Below are 15590 nucleotides of genomic sequence, written 5' to 3' on the forward strand. Positions count from 1 at the left end.
AGGGAACGCGCTCTAAAGCCGGGGTTTGCTCTCTGACCATCACTTCAGGCTTCCTAAAATGCAGCTCCCACGCTCCTTTCCAGACCTGCTAAGTCAAGATTCCTCAGGGAAGGCCAGGGAAGCTGCATTTTAAAAGCTCTCCTTGTGACTCCATTTGGGAAACTGGTCATTGAAACCCTGGTATTAATTCAAGAATTAGCCTTGGACAGGACACAGCTTCCTCCCAGTCAAAGGGAAAAGACCAGTGCAGCATCCAAGGGAAGTGAACAGAAAGGTGACTTCAGTAAGAGGGTAGGATGGACAGTCAAGGATGGCTGGTACAAACAAGTCTCAACACACGTGGCTGGGAACAGCGGGACAGTCCTAACAGGGTTGCAAGGACGTCTGTCTGCATTTCCTGTTGTCTTTTAGAGTGGGAGTTACTGAATATGTACAGGCTATAGGAGGGGCAAATGGTGATTGAGAATTGAAAATCTGAGAAGGAATGACTAGTTGGAAGCCCTCTAGAGAAGCCACACAGAACCACCTGGGCTCGGAGTCCATGGCTTAGTCTTGACAAAAGACAAGTATTCCTCTGCCATTGGACTGAGGGGAGGGGAAGGAACTGGTGGTGAAGAGAAGGAAAATTCGTGGAGTGTCACGTGGTACTAGCAGGGGGGACATCCAAGGGACAGTAAAGACACCTCTCAGCGCGGGGCCTCTCAGAACCTGGAGATAAGATCAACTTTCCTTGCAAATTTTAGCTCCTAGTCCATGTTTAGCAAAGACAAAAATACCAAAGGCTTTTTTCAGGGTGGGCTGTGGAAGTGGATTGGAATGGAAGGAAATTCTTTTTGTTTTTTCTAAACCATATCTATGTATTGTTCATAAGTTTTGATTTCTTTTCATGAAAAAAAAAATCCTTATATAAGCGTGTAGCTTTTTTTTAAAAAAAATACCAAAGCATATTGTGACAGTTTTGGATTGTATGTAAAGTATATACTTTTGGATAATACATTTTTAAGTTGGAAAATAAGACAGAACTTCACCTAATAACTGCCTAAATGATTTACCAAAACATGAACAAGAAAGTAACCACAAATGGCTTAATGTAATATTACTAATAGATTAGTGTGGCATGTTTAATATGTAAGTCCAAAACATTTTCTATGTTCATTATATCTGAACACAATACTAGTTGATCAACAAAATTCCTTGGTTCCACTGCACGCTTTTATTTCAGGATGCTTGCAACAGACATGACAAAGAAATGTTTGGTTCTAAATACACTAACCAAAGTAAACAGTCAAGGTGAGGCACATAAAAAAATCTTGCATGAAATGTCTAAAATCTGTCCAACAGCAAATTTTTGTGTTGCTCAAAGCAAGTTAAAAAAAATACATGTCAATTATGGCTTGCTTAATGCATTTTAGAGATTTTTCTTACAATCTGTAATAGCTTCCTCTAACTAAATGTGTTGCTGGAGATGCTTCAAACATTTCCTCTTAAAAAAACATATATCCAAAGTAAGGAGGAGAGGAAAAACATGACACCATGCAGTGGTTTTTTCTCTGGTTGGGTGATTTTTTTTTTTTTTTTACTGGTGTTTTTAATGTTTTACAAAAATAATGGGTATTTTATAAAGTTAAATAAAAGGAGTTCCATCTCTACGCTCCCAATAAAAGTCCACAAAATATTTTTGTGTATTTACATGAATGTGATCATCAATAGTAGTAGTGACCATTAAAGGGGGAGTGTGGGGAGCTCGTTCAAACTTACGCTCGAAGAGAAATACCCAGTCTTCTGAGATACCTGGTAAGGAAACACTGGGCACGCAAAGCTGAAGGCTAAAAAGTCAACTCCACTTTCAGGGGCTACCAAGCTGGGCCATATCACAGAGAAATGCTCCTCAACAGTAGAGATTGACTCTCCATACAACTGCAATATTTGTAATCAAGAGGACACAGATAATTGTGGTGTTTTTTTTTAAAATGTGTGTCAGTTACGACATACTGTGACCCGTCGTTCTTACTGGTGAAGCTTCCCTAAAGCATGCCAGGTCTCCAGAAAGGGTCAGTGTGAGGTACAAGAGGCCAACGGCTCCTTTGACCATAAGAAGTCCCAGAAAGGCTTTGAAGTGGCCTGAATCATGCAACATTCTGTCACGTGATGATGGCCAGGGACAACCGCAATTAAGAACCTAGAGTAGACAGGAAGTGCATGGCTTTGGTTTTAACTCACCTTCACGGTGTGTATCAGAAGAGGTGTCTACTGAATGCTGCATAGATTGAATACACTTGAGCTGAGCAGATCCCAGCGTGGGACCTTCACCTCCTACTTCTCACTGGCAAGTAAGTACAAAGCCTGGGCATGCTGCGTGGATGGCCTCCGGCCCCGATTAGCACCTCCTGGCACCTTCCGCCTCCACTATTTCACTGTGGCGCCTTTCCATGCTGAGCTGAGTCGGGGGCTCCCTTCTGGGGAAGTCGGCAGGGAGGCAGGAGACCGGAAAGTGGCTTGTGGGGCTGAGCTCCCCTGCCGTTCCCCCTCCTGCACCCTCAAGAAAACACGCCTGAGGCGGCTGCAGGAGGATGACACGCAGAGAAGGGCTGAGTCAAGTCCACCTCCCTAGTGAGCCAGGCAAACCTGGAACTACGCAGAGACGCCCCGTCTAAATCGCTGACCTAATTTGTACGCTGCGTGTTTATAATTGCATGCCACTGGGCTTTTATGGCTGTTGTGCATTACTTCTGCAGCAATGGAGAATTGCTCCCATGACTCGACATCTCTCGGTACGGGATCTCTCGCAGCTTTTCTGAAACAGGTTTGGTGGCAAAGACCTTCTTCCCCGCTACCACCTCCTCAGACTCCCTCGACTGTGGATTCAGTCCTCCAGCACTGGGCTCCTCTTCTGGGTGATCCTCCCAACTACCCTGAAGAGCAACTTCCTCATTTTGGAGGTCTGACGGAAAGGAGGAACTTGAAGCAAACTGATGAAATTATCTAGTCACCACAAATTGGCAGAATCAAGGCCCAAACCCAAGACCTCTGATTCTGAGTTCACTTGTATTTTCCATTACATCAGAAATGATAACCAAGGCTTACAACGAGCAGAATGTTATTCTGTCCAAAGTGATTCAAGACAGAAAAAGTTTGTTTAAAAAGGCAACTGCGTTTTATTTCATTATTCAAGATAACTGAAGTAGTTGACCATTACAGGGCTGTTTTCTTCAAGCATTCCACCCTTAGCACCTTGTTGCTTAAATGTCTTTTAAAACATTGCTATTCAGTTGAGAAACAGCCAGACAAGCAAGAGAGACTGAATTATATAAATCTCCATTCTCAGCTGTATCTTAGATTTTATCTTCAATACTCCTCTTCAGCCAATCACTAATTACGTAAATTGTAAATGTGAAGGTTAGTTGTTCCTTGGTGGCAATACCACCACCAGAGTGAAATACCAGTGAAAATATAAATTGAAAGAGTATATATGAAATATGTACCCATTTTAAAGGTGATCTTCTGAAAGATGTAATAACAAACCAGACTCTCAGACATCTCTCCCTTTTGTGATTTTGGCTCTTACAAAACTTAGAAACAAATCAATTAAATATTCTAAGATAAGGCAGTTTTCTAGGGTTACTTTAATTACAGAAGTTTATAAGGGTGTGCTGGAAATAGGGGGAAGCAGCACAGAGAATTAAGTAACATTTTGGTGAATGAAAGTCACAGCCGATATTATATAGCTATTACTGGAAATTTTACTTCAAATTTAGTTTAGCTTGACTTTACTAATATATTTGATTTTATACTTAGGTTAAATTTAAGCACCTAGATACTGGAATGATAAAAGACAAGAAAACAGCTGCTTAGTTAAAAAGTAGTTAAACTTTTAGAGGACATTTTGTCAGTGGTTGTTGCTTTAGAATTTAGAAATTGAATTTAACTTTGCATCGTGCTTCCTTTATACATATAACTTGGAGCAGAAAATTCCCCCTTTAACAACTTCAGAACAAAGCAAGAAACCACAGTGGTTTGCAGGCCACTAATTCTGTTACAGATGAAAGCATTCAATTATCTCTATAAAATTCAATTCCTTAGAAAATGTGTTTGTGATTGACTAAGTACATTTTTAAAATGTGGTAATACCACATGCTATTATTCACAATCTTGATTTAAAAGTTGGAATGAAGTAGCTTGTGGTTCTTGCGTAAAAGACTCTATTTTTTTCAATGTAAAAATATTTTCAATACATTATCTTACAGAAAAACCTGAATGAACTTTTGGGCCAACCCAATAAAAAGGCAACCTAGAATACTTTTGATTCCAGATGTTAAGCTGGGCATGTGAAAATTATTTTTTTCCACTGCAGCCCAAATATACTTCAAAAATGAAAAGTTTCAAAGTGAGTCATCGATTATATTAAAGTCTTATTTACATAGCATTTATATTTTAAATACTGTGATCAAATACTGCCAAGAAGAAATTAATATCACTTAAGAGTCAAGATCTCTCATGAAAAAAACCCTTAAACAAGATTTAAAATCAGAGTTAATTCTAAGCTCAAGATGGGTGGTCTCAATGGAATCGCTGTTGGGCAGTAGGTTAAGGCCTCTCTGCTGAGTACCACTTCTCACCATGAAAGTCTGCATAAAATATATACACAAAATTCTGCATAAAATCTCAGAGGGCTCTCTACAATCCTCTCCAGCTGTGAGCAAAATGTTAAATTCCACTTAACACACACATGTATATGTACGTGTCTAAGTTCCCCCTGCCCCAAACAAGCACTCCATCCTGGGCTGGGGCTATGGCTGGTGTTCTCACGCCCTCCAGCCAGCCAGCTCAGTAGCACAATCTCTATACAGATTGAGACCCAAGGTGTAGAGCTAGCTATGGCTTTTACCTCCTGGCTATCTAGGTTCTATTATTAGGTGTGGGCTTCGCAGTAGCACCTACCCAGCTTGTGGTTGTTAGCTTCCTGCTAACCACACACAGGAGCTCAGTAGCTGTCCAGCTTTCATGCACATTCAGATTCACAGGCTTGGTTCCAAGATCTCATTTTGACTGGCCCCAAAAGTCCTCTCCATCTCTTTGTGATACTGTCTCTTTCCTAATGGCAACCCACTCCAGTACTCTTGCCTGGAAAATCCCAGGGACAGAGAAGCCTGGTAGACTACAGTCCATGGGATCTCAGAGTTGGACATGACTGAGCAACTTCTCTTTCAAACTACTTTTTAAGCAACCTTATTAGGTATTAATAGGTGCAAAGGCAGCCAACAAAACAATTGAAGATTGTAAAAATCTATGGCAGATACGTATCCCAAACTCCATTTATTCTGAAACAATAAGCTTGGACTGGGACACAGTAATTTACTCTGTATTCTCTTGCACCTTCCCAAAGATCCTGTGGTCTTATCACAAAGTTGCTACCCATAAGTCTGATTCAATGTTCTTGCCCTCAGTTAATGTGGCTGACTTTAAGAATGCAAACTAGCATCTCAGGATCTATTCACTGCAGCAGCAAACAGCTTTTATGTATGCTGTTTTATTTTGGATTCCTACATTGGCAAACTTCTAATTTTTAGGTTGGGCTTATCTTGTATTTGGAGAAGGAAATGGCAGCCCAGTCCAGTATTCTTGCCTGGAAAATCCCATGGATCACGGAGCCTGGTAAGCTGCCATCCATGGGGTCGCAGAGTCGGACACGACTGAGCGACTTCACCTCACTCACTTCCACTGTCTTGTTATTACTCTGATGAAAAGGATGAGAGTGTGTTAAAAAGAAGCTAGACAACTGCATGGTACAAGTATATTCTTGAGCAGATGAATGTGGTCTTCACTCTAGTTCTTGGGCACACGTGGTGCCAAACAGGAGTGCACCGAAATACATTTGTTTGATATTAGTAGGCATGCTTCCCACACTGGGACTTTTGATCTATTTTGAAGCAAGTAGGATAAAAGCATTTGCCAAATGCGGAGAAAGCCCAAACATGCAAACAATACTTCTCTCCTACTCTTCGGCCCGCTGAATACGTGCAATTATGGACACAGGGGTTTGTCCTAAAAATCTCATGGTGCAGATAACCAGTATCGCTATCAGTAGGTTAACACGCAGGGATGTTCCCAGGGTGAAGTGACGACGGGAAAAGGATCTGTTCTAGTCATCTGTCAACTGAAGTCATGCTGAAAATCAATGGCTCCTTTTAGATTAATAGAGCTGTATGGTGCAGCAATTTAGGCAGGATTTAAGTAGGTTTCCTACCAATACAGAACTGTTAACAAAATCAAGCTAGTCTCTGGGCTGTTCGGTACCAAGTAGCATAGTGCATTTTAGCTTTTGAAGTCCTTTTTGATGCATCCTAAAGTAAGTGTCTTAAATGGTCTGAAGTAAACAGCCTGCTAACGACGATTCAGAAGTATTGATTCATCCCAGGAAGGCAAGGCACAGAGAGTCTGGTTGATATAAAAAGTTTGTTTCTCAATTATTTCATAAGAATGATACAATTCTGAGTATGTATTATGTATTATTTTTCAATGAAGTCTTTTAAAAATACCAATTGCTTTTTTTGCTAAGAGTACATTTTGAGAGTTACTGTGAATTTCGCCTATTCTCTTTCTCACTGAACAATCATGTGTATCAGATCGTTAGTTTGCCACAGGAAAGCTCTGAAATAAACTAAAATGCCTAATCAGCTAGCTCTGTGAGGTATGTGCTGTGTGCATGTATACCAAGCAGTGTATACCTGTCTGCCAGGGGAGTGGGATAAACTTTTCATGTAACACCAAACTTGAAAAATAAAAAAAGGCACTCAATAGCATAATTCCATTATGTGAAATACACACAACAAAACTTTTTGTTTCCATATAATTTAGAGTGTGGTCAGCAAAATATAATCCCCTCTTAAAAAATGAGTTTAAATTAAGATCAATAAAAACAATAAAAAAATTAGTCCCATAATAACATGGTTAACAACTCAAATGGCTTTTTTTTTTAATGCTAGGAAAAATGTTCACCTTTCAATGGTGACAGTACTGTTAACACAGGTAGAGAGCCAACAAGGTAAAAAGTGGAAGCACATACAGACACACACAAATATATAAAATTTGACCAGAAATCACAGGACATTTAAGCAATGTTTTCTTAAGTAGAACTACTTTTTTTTTTTTTGTACTTTAAATAGACTAAAGTATTTGGTGTGGGTGGAGGGAAGGAAATCAGTATTTCACAACTTTAACTTGAAAACCAGCTGAAATAAAGCCTCAGCTCATTGTTTAATTTTTTAAAAACGGCACCACATCATACTTCTGACAATCATAGGATTAAAGCTTACAAAGAACACATCTACTGTCTACATCACAGTGCACAGAGAGGAAGCAGTCTGCGGACTACCACAGGGAAACAAGAACAGAGTCTGCACCCTTCATATTGCATCACAAAATTAACGCCGTCTTGGAGGAACCTTGCCTCCCGTGGTCGGTGTCGTAGCTGGTAAGCACCTGAGGGCTAGGAGGCTATCAGAACTGAGGGTGCTGCTCAGTGTGGATCAGGACATCGGTTCCTTGATCTGCCATTGGCGGATGCATTTAGTAACCACAATATGACATTCACTGAGAATAAACATAATAATGCCACATTCTGGCTTCTTGAGCAGGACAGTCTGGGGAATGCAGTAGAAGGCTGTATCCTTCCTCGAGAGAAAAAATCCACGCTCCTCAGTTTTATCATGAGAATTTAAATTTCAGATATAATAATTTAACCCCATAAAGACATGATCTGTACTTACATATACACACAGGTTCTGAAGAACTTCACTGTCTAGATGCCTCTTCTGTTTCATTCAACCACCGGGTATCTTCCCTGGATTACTGTTAGTCTCACTACCAAGAGCACATTGGTGCCATCAGCTATTATTTGCCATAAATCTCACATTCCATCTACAATAATAAGTGATCAGAGGATACGTGCCGTATGGCAGTGGAACTTAATTGAAACTAGTATAATGTTTAAGGTGAGGTTAAGTCACAAGAACAGCCAGGGCTATCAGCTCCTCCTTGCTGTGTGGGCCTGGGCTTTCCTGGGTTTAGCTCTCACAAGTTTTGCATCCAAGGGTCCCAGGCATGAACCTCGGTCCCAGGCATGCCAGCGCAGGTTGCCACCCTAAAGAGCACTCCTCACTCCTCCCTTAGGATCAATAGAGGAAAGGTAAGAATCTTCAAGAGCATATAGGGCTACTTATGAGGGAATCAGCTCAAAAATCTTTTTAGGACACCTGTTAATTGCTAGTTCCTAGAAGTCCACAAATATCTTACTTTAAGAACAGGCTGATCAAATTTAAGCAAACTGGTGAGCATGAAACAGTTCATCCTTGAAGCCTGTTTTCACATAAATCCTCTATAGGTTCTTCAGGTTTTGTCCAGTTATATAGTATTTTACTGTATCTTTTTGAGATTTTTCAGAGCTAAATGAATAATCCAGTTTTATATCTTTTCATATTTTTTTTTTAATGTGAAAATACTCTTTGCCAACTATTTCCCACATTCGGGCTTCATATGTTAACAAGAAGACTGCCAACTGGAGCCATTTCCCTCAGATTATAAAGGCCCAGAATTATGTTACTTTTAACTGTGCTCTACCAGAAGGCCTGGCCTTGGGGAGAGACGGCAAAAAAAATATTCTCAGATATGCACATTTTTATTTTGCCTACAACGCTGTGATCTAGCTCAACAACTGCACAACTACTTTCATCTTAATCTTTATAGTTTTTCTTGTTTTGCTGCCTTGTATTACAGAAATGGTTAGTGTCACAGTTTCACTATCAGTAATAAAAAGATATAAATATTTATGCCTTAAAGGCCCAGGGTCAAAACAGCAAAAATGAAGCCTGAGGTAAAGCTGGTCTCAGAAATGACCATTCTGGGTTCTACATTTTGCCAAAAAAATAGGGTATTTTTTAAAAATGTAAAATCCATGCATGTTACCTACATGCTATGTATGAGATAATTCTTTCTCCTGATTTAATCTGTGTATACACTAGTTACATAAAACCGACAAATGACTACATTCTTAATGCAGGTACATACATTCATCAGGAAAGGACCCTAATCTTTTTCACCAACAATTTTTTTTGTTTGAACAATCCAAGAATGTGAATAAAGAAAGTGACATACAAGTTATCATCTTAGGAATTACTGAGAAAGGAAAATCTCTTTGGAAGAAAAAGACTTTAGGAAGACTCCTATGCTGAGAACCAACTTTATGCCACAGCGCTGTAAACGGCAGGACTTAATACAGAACCAGAAACACAGCAAGTTACCTAGAGACTAACACCGAAAAACAGCCAAAAGCTTTAAAGCCACAGGGAGAAAAAAAACAGTCAAGTGTGAAATGAAAAATATATAATAGTTAAGTATTTTTACAATTCTAAAACTTCACTTCTGTCCTTAAATCAATATATTATGAATTTCACGGTTCAATAAATAAGCATCTTTAATCAGAAGAGGAAGTAAAACCTTTCCCAGCAACCCCCCCCCACCCCCTCCAATCTTGCAAAAGAGCAGACTGGATATTCTGGAGAGAGTAAGAGGGTTTTTTGTTTTGTTTTTTAAAAAGAGGGTAGAAGAATATAATCAGGGGTGGGGGGAGAAAAATCTAAAAGTCCTTTGTGTGGAGTTAATGAATACTCACTTCCTTCATCAGCGGCATTATTCTTTCAAAGGGCCCTTACATCTCAACCAACGGTGAAAATCTGGGTCTATTGTGGATCTCATGGCAGCAAACCAACAGACACTGAGGTTAACGCAGGCTAATAATACACGCTGGTCAGATCCTCTGCAAATCAGAAATGACCCAGAGAATCTTGGAAAATTCATCTCTGTTGAGCACAGCTAAGAAAGTCATCTTTAGGCTATCCTTAATTACAGGAAAACTTGACTTGGTAGTGGTATTTCCCAGGTTATGTAAAGCAGCAGTCTTATGCCAGGGGGAAAGAGCAGGGGCAGGGGGCACACAACCTAACATTATTATTTAAAAAAATTTTATGTTATCTGGTCAGCGCCTTTCACAGAGACCACTCAAGAGCTTTTTCGTGATGTCAGTTTCAGTTCTGATTCTTAGTTGTCAAGCTGCCTAAAAAAGGCGTACTAACAGAACCACCAAATTAGGACCCTGGCAGAATAAAAAATTTACCCTGATGGTCTATCCATGAAAGGAAGATGTCTGCAAGCCAACTTAGGAATCTTTTACTGAGATCTAACAAATAAAATCATTGAATATTGTTAAAATGTGTGCAAACAACCCCTACTGTTAAGATTTTTATATGAGTGTATATGTATATATAAATCCATACATACACATTATATAATTTATTTCCTACGAAAAAGACTTAAGGCAGTTATGCTATATATAAAGTTAGCTATAATATCCAAGAGAAAACAGTTCCTACCGAAAAAATTATGTGAACACATCAGACAACTTATCATAAAAGCAATCATGAGACTATCTGTATCCAGTATAGCTCACATTTCCTGGTCGAGGCTCCCAACACAGGAATTCCACTCCCAAGATAAAATTTGTCCCTTGATCCCCACACACAAAAGGTAGTCTGAACAGACAAAATATTTATAAAAACCTTGAAATGGAAGATATTAAAAAGAACTCAACAGAATTCTGACAACCTCTGGACACCACACTATCGTTATTACTCTTGATTGTACTAAACACAACTCAATATGCTCCAAGATGGAAGCTGGGATGGTATTATGGGGAAATTACTGGCTGCAACTGCTGGAAAACTTCATAATCCTAAACACGATTTAAACAAAATGTGATGATTCATGCTATCTGATCGTCACACACATACACACACACGTTTAACTGGGCAGAATTTCTGAACCACTTATAAGTGACGTAACTAATCTGAACATCAACCTTCGCGGTGAAAAAAGTTAGGACCCTGGGTATGAACAGCACCATCCTTTTTGGTCTTTAGTAAACTTCAAAGGAGAGAAACACTCTGATGTATGCAGATAAAACATGGCTGGAAAGGAAGGGGGCAACCAGCAAAACCACTACGGATTCGTGCTGTCAAGAGAAGGAAGAAAGAAATTCAGCTGATGAATATAAAGGGCTCAGTAAAACAGAGTTCATGAAGGAAAGAAAATAGGCAGTTATTTGTTATGTCTAAACCTCAATGTGTTGCACCAGAGTGAGAGACAAGATCATGGGTTGCTTATGTCCACAGACTACTTAATTATCTAAAGAGATACTGGGGTAATGGTGGAGGGGCAGCAATCTGTGAATCAGAACCATTCAGCTATGAAAGTCAAGACTGTACATAAAGACAGATGTTAGGAACAGTGAGGATTGTCTTACGTTATATTACATCCCACCATCAACCAGATTAGGAAGGTGCTGATTATTGAACAAATGCTCAAAGTATTCAATTATTTTTTTAAAAAAGATGTTAAAGATATATCTGGACAGTGTTTGGAAGAGGTAGAGAAACCAACTGGGTACACATACTCTTTTGTTTGATTTGAACTAGAAAGAGACTAGACTGATTGTTTTTCACCTTCAAAATCTTAGTCTTGATGAAACTGACAATAAAGGCACAAATAAAGTGAAATTGAAATAATTTTAACAAAGAAGAAAATCTGGCAATGTCTAAAGAACAGATGAAGTAAGCAAAAACCTTAAATATGATTTAAGGTTTAAAAAAAACCTTAAGATATTAACAACTTGCAAGTATATACTCAGAATACAGAATAAGAATACAGAACAAGAATATTTAGGTTTCAAGAAAAATTAGGCAGGTTTTCTTCTGACAAAGTGACAGGTCCTGTGGGAGAAAGTAATCCCACAAGACTAAGAGTCAGTACCAAATCCCAGTCATCTTACCACTCAACATCTATCACACTGGCTGGGTAAAGAACAGGCATCAGTAAGTGTTCATTGAATGAAGGTATATCATAACGTGCAATTACACTTAGTTAGTATGGTGTAGTTCAAACCCAGTCAGGAAAGTCAACCTTTTTTTAAGCAGTGAAACTTTTAAAAAAAGAAATCTATGTAGAACTCCAATACAGAATAAAAATGAAGCTGCCACTGGCCAGCCAGGCCGAAGCCAGTGGGAATAAACTAGCCTCCAATTCCCTAAACCAGCCCTAAGATGTATGTAATCCAGTGTGAAAACCACCATTTATTTTGAAAATGTGATAGAAGGCATGATCCTTCAGTTCTCATGTTGTTAAACTGAGGACATTACCAGCACTGTGTAGAAGAAATTCTAAATGATGCTGCTAATTTAAATAAAAAAAAAATTCTACAAAGAGGAGATTGTATCACTTAGAAAAATGAAAACAAACCCTGTAAAGGAAAAAAAAGAATCAGCAAAAATCAGGCCACAGTGGACAAAATAAAAAGCAAAACCAGCACCTCATTAAAAAGCAAATTAAGACCATTGAACATATTCATACAAATGTAACCACCACCACCACCACCACCACCACCACCACCGACTCAACTGCTTGACTGGCCTACTACTGAATACAATAGGTGCTTCCAAAGAGCTGAGTCCCAGCTTCATACTGTGTGTAAGAATCCCACCATAACTGCAGAGATGTGACTCATTACTGAAACGCTACAGACGGTACTGCTTTGCTTAACCTATCAATGCAAGAGTACCAGCCAGGACTTTCTACCATTTTGAGTTGTTCTTTGACCCCAGACAAGGAGCAGTATTCCCTAACATCACACAACTTCTCAAGTACAAAGGACAGGGCCTCCACACTTTCAACACGTCTGACGGTGGTGATGCCTGGGACTTTTATACCATCCACAAGGCGGGCTGTACAAGTAGTAATCAGTGGGCAGCAGGACGCCTGGAAGCAAGCAGCCAGTTGCTACAGTCGTGAAAATTTGCCCAAGGCAGAATTAAAGAGAGGGTTGCTCCATTAAATGGCAGTGACCTGGTGCAAACTTTTTATAGTAAGGACTTGAGGAAGAGGAAATACTAACAAGAATGACACATGAAGCAGTCCATTACAAAATAAGGCCACCTTCAACTATTATAAAGTAGAACCAATCTGATCCTCAAGTTTGGATCTGTGAAGAGGTTTTTGTATAAAGCATAAACACCTAATAAATGATGAGTTTCCTTTAAAATATGCCTTTGCATTTGATGCCATTTTCTTTGCCAAGAATGCCTATTTTTCCCGGGCTCTCCACATGGCTTGCTCCTTTCTCACATGTTAGCTCAATCATCACTACTTTACACAAGCTTTCCCTCTGCTTTGCTCTATCACAGTACCCTGCTTATCTCCTTCATAGACAAACATGCTAATTAAGTGTTAGAGTAACTGCTATCTCGGCAAAGGCAAGGGCCATAGCTGTCTTGTTCACCTTTACCCAAAGGCTAAGAAAGTTCCTGGCACACGTAACAGGTGAACAATAAATATCTGAAGAACGAAAAATCACTCTACCACGTTCACATGAACATATACATGCATACACAAACACAGGAAAACGGGGAACATCCGACAGAAAACAATCAAATGCGGAAAGTACTGAAAACAACCCCTGTACATACAGGTGAATATGGTTATAAAACACAAGTACCAACCAAAGATAATCTGTCTTTAAAAATATGAAAACCTACTAGAAAGGGACCAGGAGTGGTTACTGGCTGTTTCTACTGAGATGCAAACAAGAAAAGTTTAAACTGGAATGAGTTAATAAACTAAGTAAAATAAGGATTATCTGCTGTAGAATGACTTCCAACAGAGCTTTTGACACCTCTGGTCACGCCTGTCCCTGCAGAGCATGAAGTATGGAGGCTTCACCACATATTCAGGATTAGTTAAGAACAGCTCAGACCACAGGTATCCATGAGATAAAAAACTTGCTAAACGGCTTCTCCCCCAAATTTTACAATTCAGAATTCACAATTATGTAAAATAACACAGATTCTATAAATTTAATACAACATACCTTAAAAGCAGATGGCCCCTATCTGCTGATCAGACCTCAGCACTGCTTTTCTAGGTATTCTGCAGAAGCAATTACATTTACAAAAGGTCCACTTCATAACACAATCTGGTAATTAAATCCAATGAAATTCAACTCAAAAGAGGTTTGCTACTGAAATATTTGAAAGTATCTTTTAAAAAGGGGGTTTATATTTTTAGACTGAATTTTCAGAAAGGATAAATATATTGAAATAACTGCAGTATATCCCTGAAAATAATTATACTGCCACCTGTGCACTTTTTATGAGGTGTAAAGATAAATCAAAAGACTGCCAGGTTATACAAGCCTCTTAGTAACTGTTGAAACTGAAATTTGGTGTAAGACAAAAGGGACTTACTCCATGTGAATTATCACTGTACCCAGAATTAACTGGTGCTGGCAGTATCAGTACAACCACTGATGGTGATGGATGTCATGCTACACTGTTTTGATGGAAAAGTAGAAATGGAGGAGAGGTTTAGAAAGATTTCCATAAAGTTTCCTTATAATGAGATTTAGCAGTAAGTAAACAAACACAGAAAGAATGAATATTTAAGACCCACTGAACACATTAAGGTCAAGGATTTCAAAAGTTAATCCACTTTTCTTCCCCCAAGAGTTTATTTTTGGTAAAAGGCAGAAAAATTAGTTTTTCTACAAGGGAAATCTGCTTCTAAATGATAATTTGAAAATCTTGATATATATTATATATTAAAAAAGACACACAAAAATAACAAAAAGTGGGAATAACAGATTAGGTACTGTAACTTTATAAAGGCTTGCCTAAATCAAGAAGCAGCACACACACACCTAATTTATGCAAACTAAAAATGTATATAAACAGCACAATACTGTGATACTGGATCATGATACATTACCTGTACACATAACTACTACTGTTATTAATAAACCTTTGGGACACTCAGTTTTATGCCCAACAAGACATCAGAAAGTCTTTAAAATCTTCTCTTCCTCCTTTACGGGAGAGTATTTCTAGACATTAATTTTCCCATCTAATATTCGAACATAGGAAACCAATTCCACAAGGTGCTTTAATTGATGAGACCTCAAGTGCTGTTTTCTCTTGAATTTTTGGATAGTAAACAGTCCACGGGGACCACACACAAATACTATGACAGAAGAGTTGGTACATTAAGTCTTTTGATGGGACTTGATTGGTGATGAAGCTTTATGACATGCTTGAGCAACGCACTGAAGGGGATCCCATCTGAGTTAATACTTTGTCCAACCACTGTAGAGGTCCATTCAGATGAAGTTCAATCCAGCAAGGAGTGCTTGTTACCGTCTGCCTTCTGTTTAAAAGAATGAAAGAAAATAATTACGAAATCAAAAGAATAACAGGGATATGGAAGAACTAAGATAAATCAATAGGTTGTATATACGAAAACCTAGATTCCTTTTTGAACGAGTATTAAGTTTGGACATCTATTATTTTGAAAACTGTTTAATCCTTAAAGTCTAACAAAGTACTTATAATGCTATAAATAATCACTGCCAGGGCAAGAGACATAAACCAGCACTGTCCCAAGCAAATCAGAATATATATAGTCACTTTACTTATTAATCATCCGAAGAATAGAAA

General features: G+C 38.8%; 1 protein-coding gene and 1 long non-coding RNA gene across 4 annotated transcripts in view; one reads left to right on the forward strand and one right to left on the reverse strand.

Annotated features, from left to right (window-relative positions):
* Positions 1701-14776, forward strand: LOC108633793. The gene is made up of 2 exons (XR_001917164.1): positions 1701-2330; positions 2736-14776. It is a non-coding gene; the product is annotated as an uncharacterized LOC108633793 (long non-coding RNA).
* Positions 14576-15590, reverse strand: part of SMAD2 (SMAD family member 2) — an 84587-nt gene continuing 83572 nt past the window's right edge. The window contains exon 10 of one of the 3 annotated variants that reach the window (XM_018039540.1): positions 14576-15300. In XM_018039540.1, the coding sequence (XP_017895029.1) occupies positions 15177-15300 (124 nt within the window). In that variant the 3' untranslated portion in view covers positions 14576-15176. The remainder of the gene's footprint in view (positions 15301-15590) is intronic. The other 2 variants (XM_018039538.1, XM_018039539.1) reach the window with 2 other exon arrangements.

The sequence above is a fragment of the Capra hircus genome, chromosome 24 (genome assembly GCF_001704415.2).
Source record: "Capra hircus breed San Clemente chromosome 24, ASM170441v1, whole genome shotgun sequence".
Classification (NCBI taxonomy): domain Eukaryota; kingdom Metazoa; phylum Chordata; class Mammalia; order Artiodactyla; family Bovidae; genus Capra; species Capra hircus.